This window comes from Morone saxatilis, unplaced genomic scaffold (genome assembly GCF_004916995.1).
Source record: "Morone saxatilis isolate NCDOM2014 unplaced genomic scaffold, NCSU_SB_2.0 Contig14, whole genome shotgun sequence".
NCBI lineage: Eukaryota > Metazoa > Chordata > Actinopteri > Moronidae > Morone > Morone saxatilis.
In genome coordinates, this window is record NW_023339696.1 from 11,203,711 (window position 1) to 11,218,284 (window position 14,574).

Genomic DNA, 14,574 nt, shown 5'->3' on the forward strand with positions numbered 1-14,574 from the left:
ACACACACACACACATGAAAACACTCAGTGCTGCAAAGTCAGGCTCTAATGGCTTTGCAAAGAACCATTAACAATTAAAACGAATTCCCATTAAATGCACCCCAGCTGATAAAAAAAAATCACAGGAAATTCATCTCCAACAATTCACACAAGAAACAAAACAAAAAGTGTTGTTTCAGTGACAGGTGTCTATTCCAAAACTCACCAGTCATTGGACAAATCCACAGTGGTAAGCGTCCAGAGAGAGGATTAAGAGAAAAGAGGAAGAGCCAAGGGTAGGAATTTTGAAAAACAGATACTCTATGGTTCTAAAGGCAAATCTACCTAATTAACATCTAGCTCTGAGCTGTTTGTTTAGCAAAATAGTTAATCCTTCAGACATCCTATTCTGGCCTACTCACTGAGAATGTATTATAAGACAATGAGAAGAACAAACGTGGAGAAGTAAAGACAAGCTGTGAAGGATCGCTCTCAAATATCTGTAACACATTTTAAAAATCAGACTCAGCTTCATAAGCATCATTACTAACTGTATAAGAGAAAATCACTGAATGTAACTGAAAAACCTCACCACTCTTTTCCGTGCTCCCCGAGCCCCTCGCCCTCCTTCCCCAGGCGGGCCAGGTTCATCTTAGTCTCTAGTGTCATGAGGAAGGAGCCCGAGTAGGAGATCTCCAGATCAAACCACAGACCTGGACATATGTTTCAGTATTACAATCAGGTTACTTTACATCCACAATAACACCACAGCAGCATCAAAAATTAAACTCTGATTGCTATTTCTGTGAATCACAAGAACCTCCTGCCTGGTGTCTAATTGCTCTGAGGTCCCCTGCAGAGCTGCCAGGAAGAAGACCTATCCACTAGCAAACACTGAAAAGGTCAGTTCTAGGGTAGTGGTGCCTCCTTATCAGCTCACTTCATCGGGTCGACTTCCTATTTACACATCACACTTCACAGGAGGCGACGGGTGAACAATTTGGATTTCGATCCCCCCTGTGGTTTGCTCATTGAATGTTAACCTCTGCAGCTGATAAGTGTTGCTTATTAATCCTCTGCCTCGCTCCTTCCTCCTCTTCATTTTCCATTCTCCTAAAATGCTCATTGATTTGTATGTGTGTGGCAGCAGTGTCAAGGAGAAGCTAAATGACAGCATTAAGTCAGGACACGTTAGACACTGTCTCATTGTCTAGAACAAGACACACAGGAGGGAGAGACAGTCTGGAGTACCTGATTAATTTAGGAGGAGTCGATATATCTGCACCACTGGTGTAAGCATGTGTGCTTTTCTATGTAGAACTGGGAAATATATCATAACAGCAATATTATATGAGACAAGATATTGCCTTGAATCTACGTTATTGTAATATATAGCTTATATATAGCTTGATGTATAATAAAATGAATATATTTAACATCATATCTGTATTAATGCATTTTATCCATTCTAGTGGTGTTGCTCAGTTGGATAGATTTTTGTATCTCCTTATAATGCTTATTCTTGTCTTCTACAAGCCTCTAGGGTCTTTTTTTATTCTCATCTGATTCTGCTGTTGTTTTATTGTGCAAATAAATCAAATCAAATATCCCAACAAATATTGGATGGATTGCCATACAGTTCTGTGCAGGCATTCGTGTTCTGAAGAGGAGGAAGCGTAAGGGTTAGGGTTATTGTTGATATTTTTGATTTGGTTGAAATGTCTCTTAAGTTTTTGGATGGATTGCAAATGGTGCTCAGATGATGAATCTTTGGTAACCTTTCCTCTGGTGCCACAACTAGGTTTTCATTTGTGGTTTAGAGGGAAATGTTTCATTATGTATATACACATTACTACTACAGTTTATATTTTATTTCTATATTTTAGCTGCTGCACTATTTTATACCTTAGATTGTAACTAGATTTAGTTCCACGTTCTTCTTCTTTTTTTTTTCCTCAAACACTAACGTCACCCACTTCTATTTGATGTCCAATGTATCAATTGTCTACTAGAATTGATAGTCATACTAAACACTGTCTCATTATCAATGTCTAGGTGAATGTCTAGTGAATGAAAAAAAGATTAAATCAATAATGCCGAGTTCTACTCTACACAAGCTTGTGTGCATTTAGTAGTTCTTGGAGCACAGTATAAACATTATAAAATCAAATCATGTCTTCCTAACATTAAAGAGTCAAGAAGCACTCTCGCTCTCCTTATCATTATCACAAGAGCAAAGAAATATACACAAGATTATTTAGAAATTAGGTGTGTTATTATTGAAGCAAATGCGTGCTGTTTGTGCAGGTTTACAGCGCAGCCATTCCTTAAGGACTAATTATGTGCTAGGATCAACTGATGATGCTTTGTGAGTATATTTCTGTGGGCGTATAGGTTCAGACAGAACACATTAATGAGCATTGCAGACTCAGCCGTGGAAATGTGGCTGACAGGAAAATGACTCATGACTGGTTGATTCAACTGAATAGCAGGTATTGTCACTGTCAATGCTCTTATATCTTTAGACGCAAGATCATATTAGACTAGATTGTCTTTGGACAAACCCTGAATATTAAAAAAATTAGGCCAGAAGAATATAATTATGGTAACTTACTCATCTCTTGCTCTGCCTAAAAGCACCAGTATTGATTGAAACACACCTCCCACAACCTCTTACCCTTCTTAAGCTTCTCTTTTCTCATTTTCTCCATTAACCGGCCAATTAATACGCCTCACATCTTTGTGTCGAACCAGTCCCTTTGCTAGGGCTCAAGGCAGGCGGCAGGCAAGGTGAGTCAGTGTTTCAGTAATGGATGAGGGGGACCCAAGACGTGAAGTTTAATTACTGTGGCTTAATAGAGCGAGGCACGCACAGGGGCTAGACTCCCAAGCAGAGAGGGAGAGAAGGTTGAAGGGAGGGGTAAACGTCTTAATCCAGAGAGAAGTAGAGCAATGCTTAGGGAAGATGGAGCTGAAGAAGATGGCTAGATTGAGGGGGGAAAAAAATGGTGCGTCTCGCTATTTTGTCAGAAAGGCAAGAGGAACAGCCTGGGTTATAATGAAAGATAGCAGTGGAAGAGACCATCCAGAACACTGTGAAAAACATGACATACCTAGTGTAGCTTCTCTTCCTACCTTGGTGGTCCACGGAGGGTGGTGAGGCATGGAGGATCTTGGGAATGGAAAAGCCCATGTCTAGCTCTGTCAAAGTCAGCTCATTCATTACATATGGTAGCTAAAGACAAAACAAATGAAATACAGCCATCAGAGACACACAATTGAAAAACAATTCAATCTGATTCATTAGTGATACTGTAGATGTATATTCGTATAAGCTAGTACCAGTACCCACCCTGATCTTACTGAGCTTCATTTGGATCTTTTTGGAGACCACGTTGGCCCAGTACTTCTCTCCCAGAAAATCCCAGAATATCCTTCCAAGAAAAGCATTGACCCAGGCCTCGGGCTCCACGGTCTCCTCTGAACTCCTGCGTATCTAAAGGACACACATACAGGTATGTACTGTAGATTTTAATCTTCTTGACATAAAATTAAGCTAGTAGGTTCTGGTCAAGTATAATAATAGTCTACATCAAGCCTGGGTTTGCATCTGGCTCTGTCTACTTCCGTGGCCAGATCAGATCATAAGCTTGCGGTTGGGCCCCTTGACCTCCTGGGTTCAAATTCACAATATAAACTCAAACATAATTACAACCAGATTTTGACACAGGGCCCCTCTACACTGCATGGCCACAAGATTAAAGGTACTCTGTGGAGCAAAAAATAGCTTGTTAACGCAAAGTGTAAATGGAATCCATACAGCGTAAACATTCTTAAAGAATAAAATCACCCAGGAGGTTGAATGGTCACCTATCTCTGCCTCTTCTTGCTAGCGTAAGAAAGAGCACAGCCAGAGCTGCCAACACTCCTGTTTTTCCTGGGTTTCTCCCGTATTTCAAGGCCATCTCCAAGCGCCGTCGTTTTGCTGTTTCTCACATGATTTGCATGGCCGTCAAACTTTATTATGTATAATCCTCATACACAGATCCATAAGTATTGTATGTTTGTCTGACGTCACCCAGATTGCCAGATCATCTATGAAACACAATCCACTCACTACATACAATTTCAACCCATCTGTCACCACAACGTGATTCCAGAGGAATGTGCACAGCTTCATTATGTGCAGGTGTGACGGGTTGGGCCAGCTAATATAACATTAACTCTTTTCAAAATGTCAGGAGACAGGACGGCGTTCCAGCTAAAAAATCAAAATACATCTACAAATTTAAGCAGAGTTTGACTAAACACAGTTTCTATTCATATCTGCTAGTCACCAGGATAGTGGCCGTGCTTTCCCTAGCAAAAAACTAATGAAAACATACCATGTTTGTTGACAATCTCAAAACACAATGCAGAATGGAGATAACAAGAATGCTAATTAAAAAGGTGTAAATGCAAATGCCTGTGGATCACATGTCACTATACAGATAATGTACCCACACGCAGATCATGTTAAAACAAAGTGTAAATGCCTTTGTTGACACATTAACAAGTTTCTATTGTGCATTACCACCAACTAACAATACAAACAAAACAGGGGCCCACTCAGAAAAACATTTTCCATCCTTGTGGTCAAAAACTCCACAGGGTATCTTATTGTGCTTTAGAGGTGTTATACAAATCTACAATTAATTCAATTACCTTTAACCAAGTGACATCACCAGGGGTCCTAAAAGATTTTTTTTCAGTATTTCACTTTCAATTCGGTTTCCTACCTTTTTGGTAGTTTTGGGGCTGCTCTCGGGGCTGTGCCCGGGGCTCTCGGTGGCAGTTGGGCTTCTCGGTGGTGCCTGGGGGTTGACGTATTTAGCCATGTAGACATTATAGTCCAACAGCATCTTCTGCTTCATCCCTCCACCAGAGGCACAGGAGAGAGCAGAGGAGGTCTCTCGGTGGCGAGACTGAGACAGCTCCTCCAGGCTCCCCCGGCTGCTGCTCCTGCTGTCAGCCTCCAGGCCACCACCAGATTGCGTGCTGCTACTGCGGCTGTGGGAGGGCAAGAAGGCTAAAAATGGAGGGGGGAATTAACGGGAGGTTAATGTGATACAATTAGGCATCAGCAACATTTCAGTAATTTCAATCAATGCATCATATGTCACATGCATAATGCATGATCAAGACTTTAGATTAGCATCTATTTTTTAATATTTTCTCACAACATACTGCGACACTCTGAATCAGCATGCTTTACACCAGATGACACACTGCATCATCTCTCTGACTCACATTAGCACTGAAATAGTCATTTTTCAACATAATTAGTATGTATATCCACAAAACAGCTTGATATTTAAATCATCCTTCCAGTAATCCTGTTCACCCTGCACTGCCTTTATCACTGGACCCACACAGTGCTAGTGTGTCCCTTTGAATTGGGCCTTATCCTCTCAGGCTTATATCCCACAGTGGAGACCAATACTATAATATAGTGCTTCTCTGTGCATGTAATCCTGGTGACCCATTCACACTTATCTGTTCGCTCAGTTGAGGGGATTGGCAGTCCCTAAGCCGGGGCTTATGCACAGATCTGATGGCTGTGCAGTTACATACCCAAGAGAATAGCTATTCTGACTGTGGAAAGTGATGTGCGTCTGTGCAAGTACAATATGTGTGTTGAAAGAGTGAGAGAGACAGATAAACCCATCTACTGTGCATGGCTGTTTGCATCTTGGTGGAAGATACTTAGTCTCAAACTCACCACTCTTGCAGATGCCAGGCAGACTGCTACCTCTCGCCTCTGACTTCATTCGGGACGCCAGAAGAAATCTCCGGAACCATTCTTCCTTTTCCCGACCTGTCCTCCCAAACAGGTAGATTGTCAAGTCCCCCCCACCAGAAGTTGGTCTTTTGGGTTCCTCTGATGATCCTGATACTTCAGCTTTCTCGCATTTGTCCGTTCGTTCTAGCTTCTCACCCAGCCCTGCTAATTTGTCCTCCCCAGCTTCAGTCTTCTCTCCCTGGGCCTTGGACATAAAGTCCTCCTGCTTGGCCAGCTCAATGCAAATGGGGTACTTCTTGTTCCAAACTCTCTTCCTAGCCAAGCTTTGCGGCACCAGTTGAATCTATGGGGGCATATACACCAAGTTCATATAATCAAACACATGAAGATGATGATGTTGTTTTTGCAGTAGAATGCCCACATTGAATAAGGACACAAAAAAATATTGTATAGCACATTGAAACTGCAAATAGTATGTGGCAGACTTGCCCCAGGGTGTGAGTGGCAGCAACTGGGGGCTTGAAACAGTTTGAAAATAGAAACCCCCCAAAAAATACAGGCAGTATTACAAGTGCAGATGACTCATGTATTATGTATTTATATTTATCTAACCCAAAGCTCAATTCGTCTTTGACCAGCAACATAAGAACATGTCCTTTCTTTTGTCAATGACAAAAGTAGCCAGCATAGTAGCTAGCATTTGCAATCATTCAGTGTTGTACAGTATGTTGTAATGGTACATGCAATTTTGTTTCCATTCAAGCATAAATTCTGGCCAAACACAAGGCTCTGACACAGATTTCAACATTGCTAAAATATTAGCATCACATGGTTCTCTTCTGGAGGACTGTAAAACAATCAGACCTTGACTGTGAATGCATGTTTGGGGACACTCTTATGTGTAATCCACATCCTGTATCCTGTAAATGCAGGCAACAGTCAAGACAGAGCAAACACTCTCAATAATGGTGGTGAAATGACACTTTAGGGAGCCATTCAGAGACTGGGGTCATTGCGACATAAGGACGACCATGATGACTCCTTTGCTCCATGATACACTGACAGGAGAAATGTCTTCTTACTGTCCTTCAGATATACAAAACCACCGAGTCAGCACACAAATACACAAGACACACAGTTGTGTGTACAGGGTCAGTGACCTGTGATATTCACTCCATGTTTACACACAGTATGTGACTCTGAGTAGCTTTGTCACTGAACATGACCTATTAGCAAGCATGCACTCAGGCAAAGGCAAATATGAGGGGACGTGTGCTTGATGTCACTATTTGTTAAGCACACAAATACACTGGGGAGCCAGCAGAGACAAACACATACACACACTTAACACATTAATGCCCCCCCTTATTTTGTCCTTCTCTCACACACTCACTAGCAGACACAGAAACACACGACAAAGCATTTCACCAACTCTCTTCACCCACACACACCCACAGCCAGCCCACCTTGCTGTCAGTCAGGTCATAGATCTTCTGGCTGATGTAAGTGACGTCAGGTTTAGGCTCGTTGTGTGTGGCACGGCGGGAGATATTGCGGTTAGGCTTTGACAGGCGCAGGACGGAGCCCTCTAGACGAACGTAAACAGAGTGGGTCAGGGTAGCGTGGTACATCTCTGGGTCGTAGTTGTGGATCTCATTCATCCAGCCCTGAGAGATAGAGGCAGTGGAGGAGAAAGAGTTTTAATTGATATACACACACATCAGACTCCTAGTCAGACTCACTAGAAACTGTCTAAGATTCACAGTCATTCAGGTGAAAAGGACATCTCGAAAAAGTAAGCAAAGGGCAGGCAAGTGTAATTGAAAGAAAACTGAACTTGGTGTTAAAAGATGTTTTGCCACTAAGAGGCTTCATTAGTTTATGTGGAAGCACTGAATAGAGGACGAACAATACTGGATGTTTGAGGCTGACACAGATATTGATATATTGAGTTAAAATAAACACATATCACCCAATTTTTTTTTTTATTCATAAGCACATACCATTCTGTTTTTTTTACAGAGTATTTAATGGCGACACATCTTTGGCATTCTGTGCAATTTCCTGCTACTTATCAGCCAACATATTTGCTAATAATCAATATACCCTTATATAATTTCCTGATATCACAATGTATTGTAGAGCCCTACTCTTAAACGACCAGTGTGTAGGATTTAGTAGCATCTGGTGGTGAATAACATGGACTTAATACCCAACCGTATAGCGGAACCTACGGTAGCTGCGAAACTCAAAAAACTCTGTCTTGAGCCAGCGTTTGATTTGTCCATTCTGGGCTACTGTAGAAATATGGTCGACTCCGTAGAAGAGGACGGGTCTAGTCCCTTTGTAAAAAACTATTCTTATTTCCAGGTAATTATACACTAATGAAAACACACTTATGAATGTTATATTCCATTTTTACCAATAGATCCTCCTAAATGTTTACCTTTAGCTACACAGCATAAAAAAGGGGCTACCAAAATTTTCTCTGCCAAATGTGGTCATCAATAAACCTCCTTGCAGTATTTTCTACAATCACAACCAAATTCAGTGCCAGTATAATTTTAAAACAAAATTCTCGCTCAAAGGATGCAGTGGCAAAGTTCATACAACACAACAAAAGATAAAGTGCTCCATCTGAAACACTGACTCTTTGTTGATCCTCAGAGGTAGACAAAGATGAAAAGAAAGAGAAAGAGCAAAGTTTGTCCCCATTGCTGTTGCCCTGCGCTTGTGTGCTCTAGGGTCTATCGTTCATGTGTGTGTATCACGTTCTGCACAACCACAGAGCTCCTCTTTTGGAACAGCTGTGCCCTCCAGTCATAAAGCTCTCCTGTGCAACAGCTTGGTGCCCACTAAGGCACAGACACATACTAGTGCATATGCTTACATAACTCCCTCAAACTAGTAAACTAGGAGAGCTTCTGCATCACAAAGTGAGGTTAACTGAGAACAAGGGGCAAATGTGGTGGCACTCTCATTCAGATGTTTGGTTCAAAGCTAAACTAAACTGTAGCTGTCACTGGAGAAAAAGCGTAATAAAAGCCCAGTTGTTGCTGCTGGCTCCCACAAGGCTGTATGGAGTTTAATTCTCATCCAAACTCCCACCTTATCAGTCCCAAAGGAGGCTCTGAAAGCAAAGCCAATTGAATTGAAACAACAGGGGAAATTTCAGTGCTTGGCTATTGTAAAATGATGTTAAAATGATAGAGCGAAGAACATATAGTCTAAAGATACAACCATAAGCTCTTGGAGACAACAAACCTACCTACTCCAATAATTGATAGTAAACAAAATAAAATTGGCATTCTGTGTACTATTTGGCTCAGTCAGGATGGTTTCTCCAAGGCAGGGTTAGATAAATGCCACAGCCACATAAGACACTGACGTTATCAACTACACGTAATATAGGTTATCTTAACTCTTGGCTATATATAAGAAGGTATTTTTTGCACATTTTTCTCTTTTTATACCAAGGCAAATTCCTTACGCGCAAAACATGCAGCTTAGGTATGCGATTGATAATGTTGCAGCAGAGCAAGAACACCTGCCAAAAAAGCCAAGGTCTTTGAGAGAAAGATTAAAAGCCTACATAGAATTTGGGGAAACAAGTTTACATTTTGAAGTCATATCAATAGGCCTAAACTCGGCCCCCCATGCTGCGCTTTGTCTCACCTTGAAGATTCCTGGTTCTTTGATATCCAGCTGAGACACATTCCACTGCTCTATCCTTCGCCTCCCTCTTCTGGTCTCCAACGAAGAGCGTCGAGGAGATGAGAGCCAAAGGACCAGCAAGGCCAACATGAACCCAACTACTATCCCATGCACCACCACACATACATAGGGTGGCACAGGAAGGATTAAATACCAGTACACCAACTGTGCCAGCAAGATGAGGCCAGTCACAGGCACAGCCTCCAACTCCTCCTCCATTTTCTCCTCTTCCTCTGTGTCAAGTTCACTACACAACCCAGTGCTTCCAGTATGGGGTGGCCGGGACCCGGGTCGATCCCCATCTGGTGTTTCTGTATCGGTACATAACTCAAAGTCTTCACTGTACAGTTCACAGAAGTCCTCGTCTTCTTGTCGAGCTACCAGGGCCGACATAGAGCAGCGTCCCAGAGTGATAGAAGGAGACTTGGGGAAAGTGGATGAGGAGGCCTGGGCGAGGGCTGGGGCTGGTGCCAGAGATGGGAAGGAGAAAAAAACAGAGTCAGGGCCCTTGCCCGTGGGGGTTTCCTCCTCTTCTTCCCCTTCTGCCCCTTCCTCCTCCTTGATGCTATAGTTGTTGTTACCTTCTGTGTGTCCGTTAACTGCTGTCACTCCACTGAGCTCTGACGCACTGGAGGACAGTGATTTGGCACGATGAGTGGCACTTCCAACGGCTCCCATGCCAGACTCATCCCCCATGATCTTACTGAAAAGCTGCAGGGGGTCTGACATTACCTCTGACAGCCGCCGCTTGGTATCTTCTATCCTGGCCTCCACCTCTTGGACCTTGAAGAATGACCTACCATCTGGGGACATGATGGGGGAAGAGGGGGCTGTTTTGGAGTCTCCACCTGCATGAGTGACAATGACAGGGCAGGAGGATAATCGAGGCTGGGAGAACTGTTTGAAGAGTTGCATGTTGCGAGGTGGAGGCCTCTGGGATGGCTGTACTTGCTGTTGCTGATGAAGGTAGTGATGAAGAGACCCTTCTTGATGTTCAGCCTTTGAAGTGTCAGTGGAAAGAGATTTCACAAAAGATTTCATTAAGTGACGGTGGCGTGCGTGCGATGGCGCAGCGGTGGTAGGCGCAGGAGTGGGTTCTCGAGACTCAACATCATTGGACAAGGATCTAACCAGGCTGAGGAAAGGTTTGGAGGAGGGCAGCGCTGCAGACTTGCCAGGAGAGGAGGAACTGGAGCTTGTGGATGGGGGATTGGCTGAGGGTCGGTCAGAGGGCCAAGAGGAGCTAGCAGGAGGGTTAGAGCTCAGGTGGGAGTGGGTGGAGGTGGGGATAATAGTCATGGCTGGAGAGGATGTATGTGGATAAGGGTCTGAGGGGTCCACAGAGACGGAGGAAACAGGGAGCACAGCAGCTCCTGAGGAAGTCTCCACACCAGCAGATTCAAACAGCAGTTCTTCTTTTGCCTCCAAGGCAGTGGCGACAGACTGCTCCTCGGCCCTTGACTCTTCTGGACCTTGAAATCCCCCTGCACCATCAAGCCCAGATTTATCTCCAGCAGATTCAACAGGTACCCCGTAGAGCTCCTCTTCCTCGTCATCTTCCTCCTTCCCCAGAGCAGAGAAGTGGATGGTGATGGTGTCGCGAGAGAGGGAGCGCTGCACCTGCAGCTTGGGTCCAGGGGCGTGGCGAGGGGGAGGAGTGTCAGCATGCTGCCCACTTCCCCTGCTGCTGCTGCCCTGACTGCTCATCACCACCCTGCACAGGGCTCACAGCCTGGGAGAGACAGACAGAGACAGAAGCAGCATACTGTTAATAACCACAGAAACAGTGAAACACTGTTACAAAACATTGGTGTGGAGAAGGAGGTTGAGAAATTGCAGTGCATATCAGCAACATGATTAAAAAACTTTCGAGATCCCCACATGCCCTCTGTGCACACACAACCATACACAGGACAGAAGAGAGAAGCCTTGCAGCTCTTTATTCATCCTAATGTGAGTAGACTGGACAGGTACGTTCATGCTCCCCGATCCATTAGCCCTTATTATGCAAGGCTGTAGATGACAGACTGAGTCGCTCTCAGGCCTTGGCCTCTCTCTGTCTTACCAGCATCCTACTCACTCACTCACCCCCACTATAGCAACATGATTAATGGGTTACTTCAGAACACATGAGCCTTGAGGAGCAAGGCTGTATTTAACGCCACCCTCCACGGGGGGCAGAATGCAGCTGACTAAATGCTGTGAGGTGGATGAGATGGAGAAAACAAAGGCTATTATTCTGACTAGTGGATGGAAAATCATCATTATAGGGTGGAAATTATTATTTGAAATGATTTTAGCTTAAACCTGCATTAGTTCATTATTTTGTCCACTTGAAGTCAGCACAACAAGCTGAAAACCCAACAAATTATCAACTTATTAACTTAATATGGTGTAACATGTTAGAAAACAGTGGCTTATTTACACACCCAGCCGATACAGTTCGACATTAACATCATGGTTCTGGCTATCTGGTAAATGCCAAATCCTGATAAAGTCCAATATTCACTTTACATTTTCCACTGTATTTGGTCTCTACCAACTCCAGAGGGAAATATCTGGATCTTTAGCAGTTAAATGATCCACCATGTTCACGGTCTAGTTGCTAACTTTGTCTGTCTGCTGTGAATGTAGCTGTTGACGTACTGTCGGTTTAGCAGAGTTTTTTCATTGAGTGCTGCTGCTGGATAATGAGAGTGGCGAGACTGAACCAAAACAGTAAAGTTGTGGGCCATTAAACCAAAACAATGAACTGAAAGATGCTAAAGTGCTCTCTCTAAATGAGGGCAACTGTAGAACTGGGGGATAATTAGAGTGACCAGGTGTCCATGTCTCACACATTGATTGGCTCTAGTGTTCCGAATTTAAACCACTGCAGCGACAATCTTTTTTTATCCAATGACTGTAACAAAAGCAGGAAAGGCTGTCATCATGGGACTGTCAACCAGAGGGAAAGATGTTACAAGCTTAAAATATAGTAGAATATAGTTTGTTTTCTAAGTTAGATATACATTATATCAAAATTTTAGACTACCTCTCAGCACTGCTAACGCATCCCACAGTGTCCCATACAAACATACTCTTTGTCCTTCATTTGGTTTGGTTTCGGTCACCCTAGAGAAAATTCCATGTGGGTTTGTCACTATGGAGCAACATCCCTCGCATTATACATAATCATTTAACCCATTGTAAATATAAAAATATTACCTGGTGCAGCTTTAAACTGATGTGCTTAACAAAAGGTGGAGATTAATTCTAAATTATACAATTCATTCTGTCTTTTATGCGTTCATATTTATGTCTCAAATTATGTACCAATGCTGCTTATTTCATTTGCTGTGTTTTTTATTTAGTCATTACATTTAGTCTTTTGTCAGACTAGGAGCGTCATGTATTGCATTATTTCTGTGCTTTATGGGACCCTAAAAAGCGTAAACATATACATAAATATAACAAACTGTCCTTTCCACATCCAACCATTACAATACGCAGGACATATTCACACAACAAAGAAGCTGTTAAGCTCCAGTGATCACAGGAACAAGGCGTCTATTGTATTGTCTCAACACAGTGGAACCAAAGTCATTCATCATGCAGTGATTTCACTGAATGAGGTCTCAAATTGTTATTGAGTTATTGTGCCGATTTATTCTTCTACAGCAGAGTCCATCGTCCCTGGTTAGCATTATCAAACTGGCCAAACAAGTATAAACACACATACTTATGACGTGCACAATCATGCTGTTTGCACACACACACACACACACACACACACACAAACACACAGTAACTTGTCCTTTAGCTGGTTGATAAAAATGGGCTGTAATGGAAGAAGGAGGGACGAAGGGAAAAAACAGAGCAGTTAGCTTGTGTGATTGTCTGCATTTCTGAGAAAGCCCCGGCGCCCCTTGAGGCTCTCTAGTTGGCACTGCATCTCCAGAGATTGTATTTGCTGGGATGAAATAACAGAGCATTTGACTTTCCCAGCCAGCCATTCACTTGGCTGTGCTACAATGAGTTTTGTGTGCGTCATTTTGAGTGTGTGTGTGTTGCTTCTGCCATGGCTGTGCTAGGGGCACAACAGATCGAATAAAAACAAGGCAAGAGAGAGATAGAAAAAAGCAACAAAAAGAAGACAAATGAAGAGCCTCGGGGGGGTCTGTAGGGGCTACAGACGACCTTTCAGAGACAAGCTTTTGAAGTGGAATTCACTTAAAGACAGCAGAAAGGCAGAGACGGAGAGAGAAAATGGGGAGGATGACACAGACTAGAGCAAGTGACAGAGAGGAGAGAGGAGGGAGGAGACAAATGAGTGGGGAGACAGAGCCATGGAGATGAAAGTGGTTGTTGTTGTCATCAAAGCCTGAAGGACGGACTAAAACATTGTGGAGGTCGGCAAGGTGAGAAAAGAAGGATGCAGGAAATTTTCCTGGAGTGGGGTTTTAGGAGGACGCAGCCAAAAGGAAAAACAGACACAGCATCTCAACCTCATATTCAAAAACTGTTGTGTTAAGTGTGTACCATTTGTCCAAAGGGGACCACATGTCTCACATCCAGATTGAAAGTGGCAAACATGCATACAGGGTTCAGTGGAACAATTTCTAACCGATTTCAATCACACACACACACACACACACAATAATTTTGTATTTTTTTTAATCAAAGTTTTAGATTTGATCACAGATTGACAGGTAAATCTCAGCCTTTACATAACAGGCTACTAAACATGAGTCATTTTAACATAAAATGACTCATGTTTTGATATAGAAGCATACAAGCATTCATCAACTGTCTGACAAAGGGCTTTTCTTTGTCCCGGCAGTTTTGAAAGTTCCTCCTCATCCGTGCTACAGGAAAAACAATAAACATTTGTGTACAGTTACAGTCATTATTTCACAAAACACAGTTAGTGTTTAACTTTCTCCACTGCCCCAGACAGCATATCAGTTGTATCAATTTCCATTTGCACCATTGATTAGAGGTATAGAAAGTTCCAGAGAGATGATGTCTACCAATGAAAGGATCGATTGGGAGATCTGGAGTCTGTGAGGAGGGTTCCATCTTAATACTTTACCTTAATAGTTTTTTTGTGACTGTCA

General features: G+C 42.9%; 1 protein-coding gene across 1 annotated transcript in view; it reads right to left on the reverse strand.

Annotated features, from left to right (window-relative positions):
* Window positions 1-11,182, reverse strand: part of tex2 (testis expressed 2) — a 15,382-nt gene extending 4,200 nt beyond the window's left edge. Inside the window, exons 1-7 of the mRNA XM_035655467.1 lie at window positions 9,437-11,182; window positions 7,228-7,428; window positions 5,741-6,104; window positions 4,758-5,047; window positions 3,332-3,475; window positions 3,115-3,214; window positions 572-692 (exon numbers count right to left, since the gene is read on the reverse strand). Of these exons, the coding sequence (XP_035511360.1) occupies window positions 572-692; window positions 3,115-3,214; window positions 3,332-3,475; window positions 4,758-5,047; window positions 5,741-6,104; window positions 7,228-7,428; window positions 9,437-11,182 (2,966 nt within the window). The remainder of the gene's footprint in view (window positions 1-571; window positions 693-3,114; window positions 3,215-3,331; window positions 3,476-4,757; window positions 5,048-5,740; window positions 6,105-7,227; window positions 7,429-9,436) is intronic.
* Window positions 11,183-14,574: the final 3,392 nt, after the last annotated feature.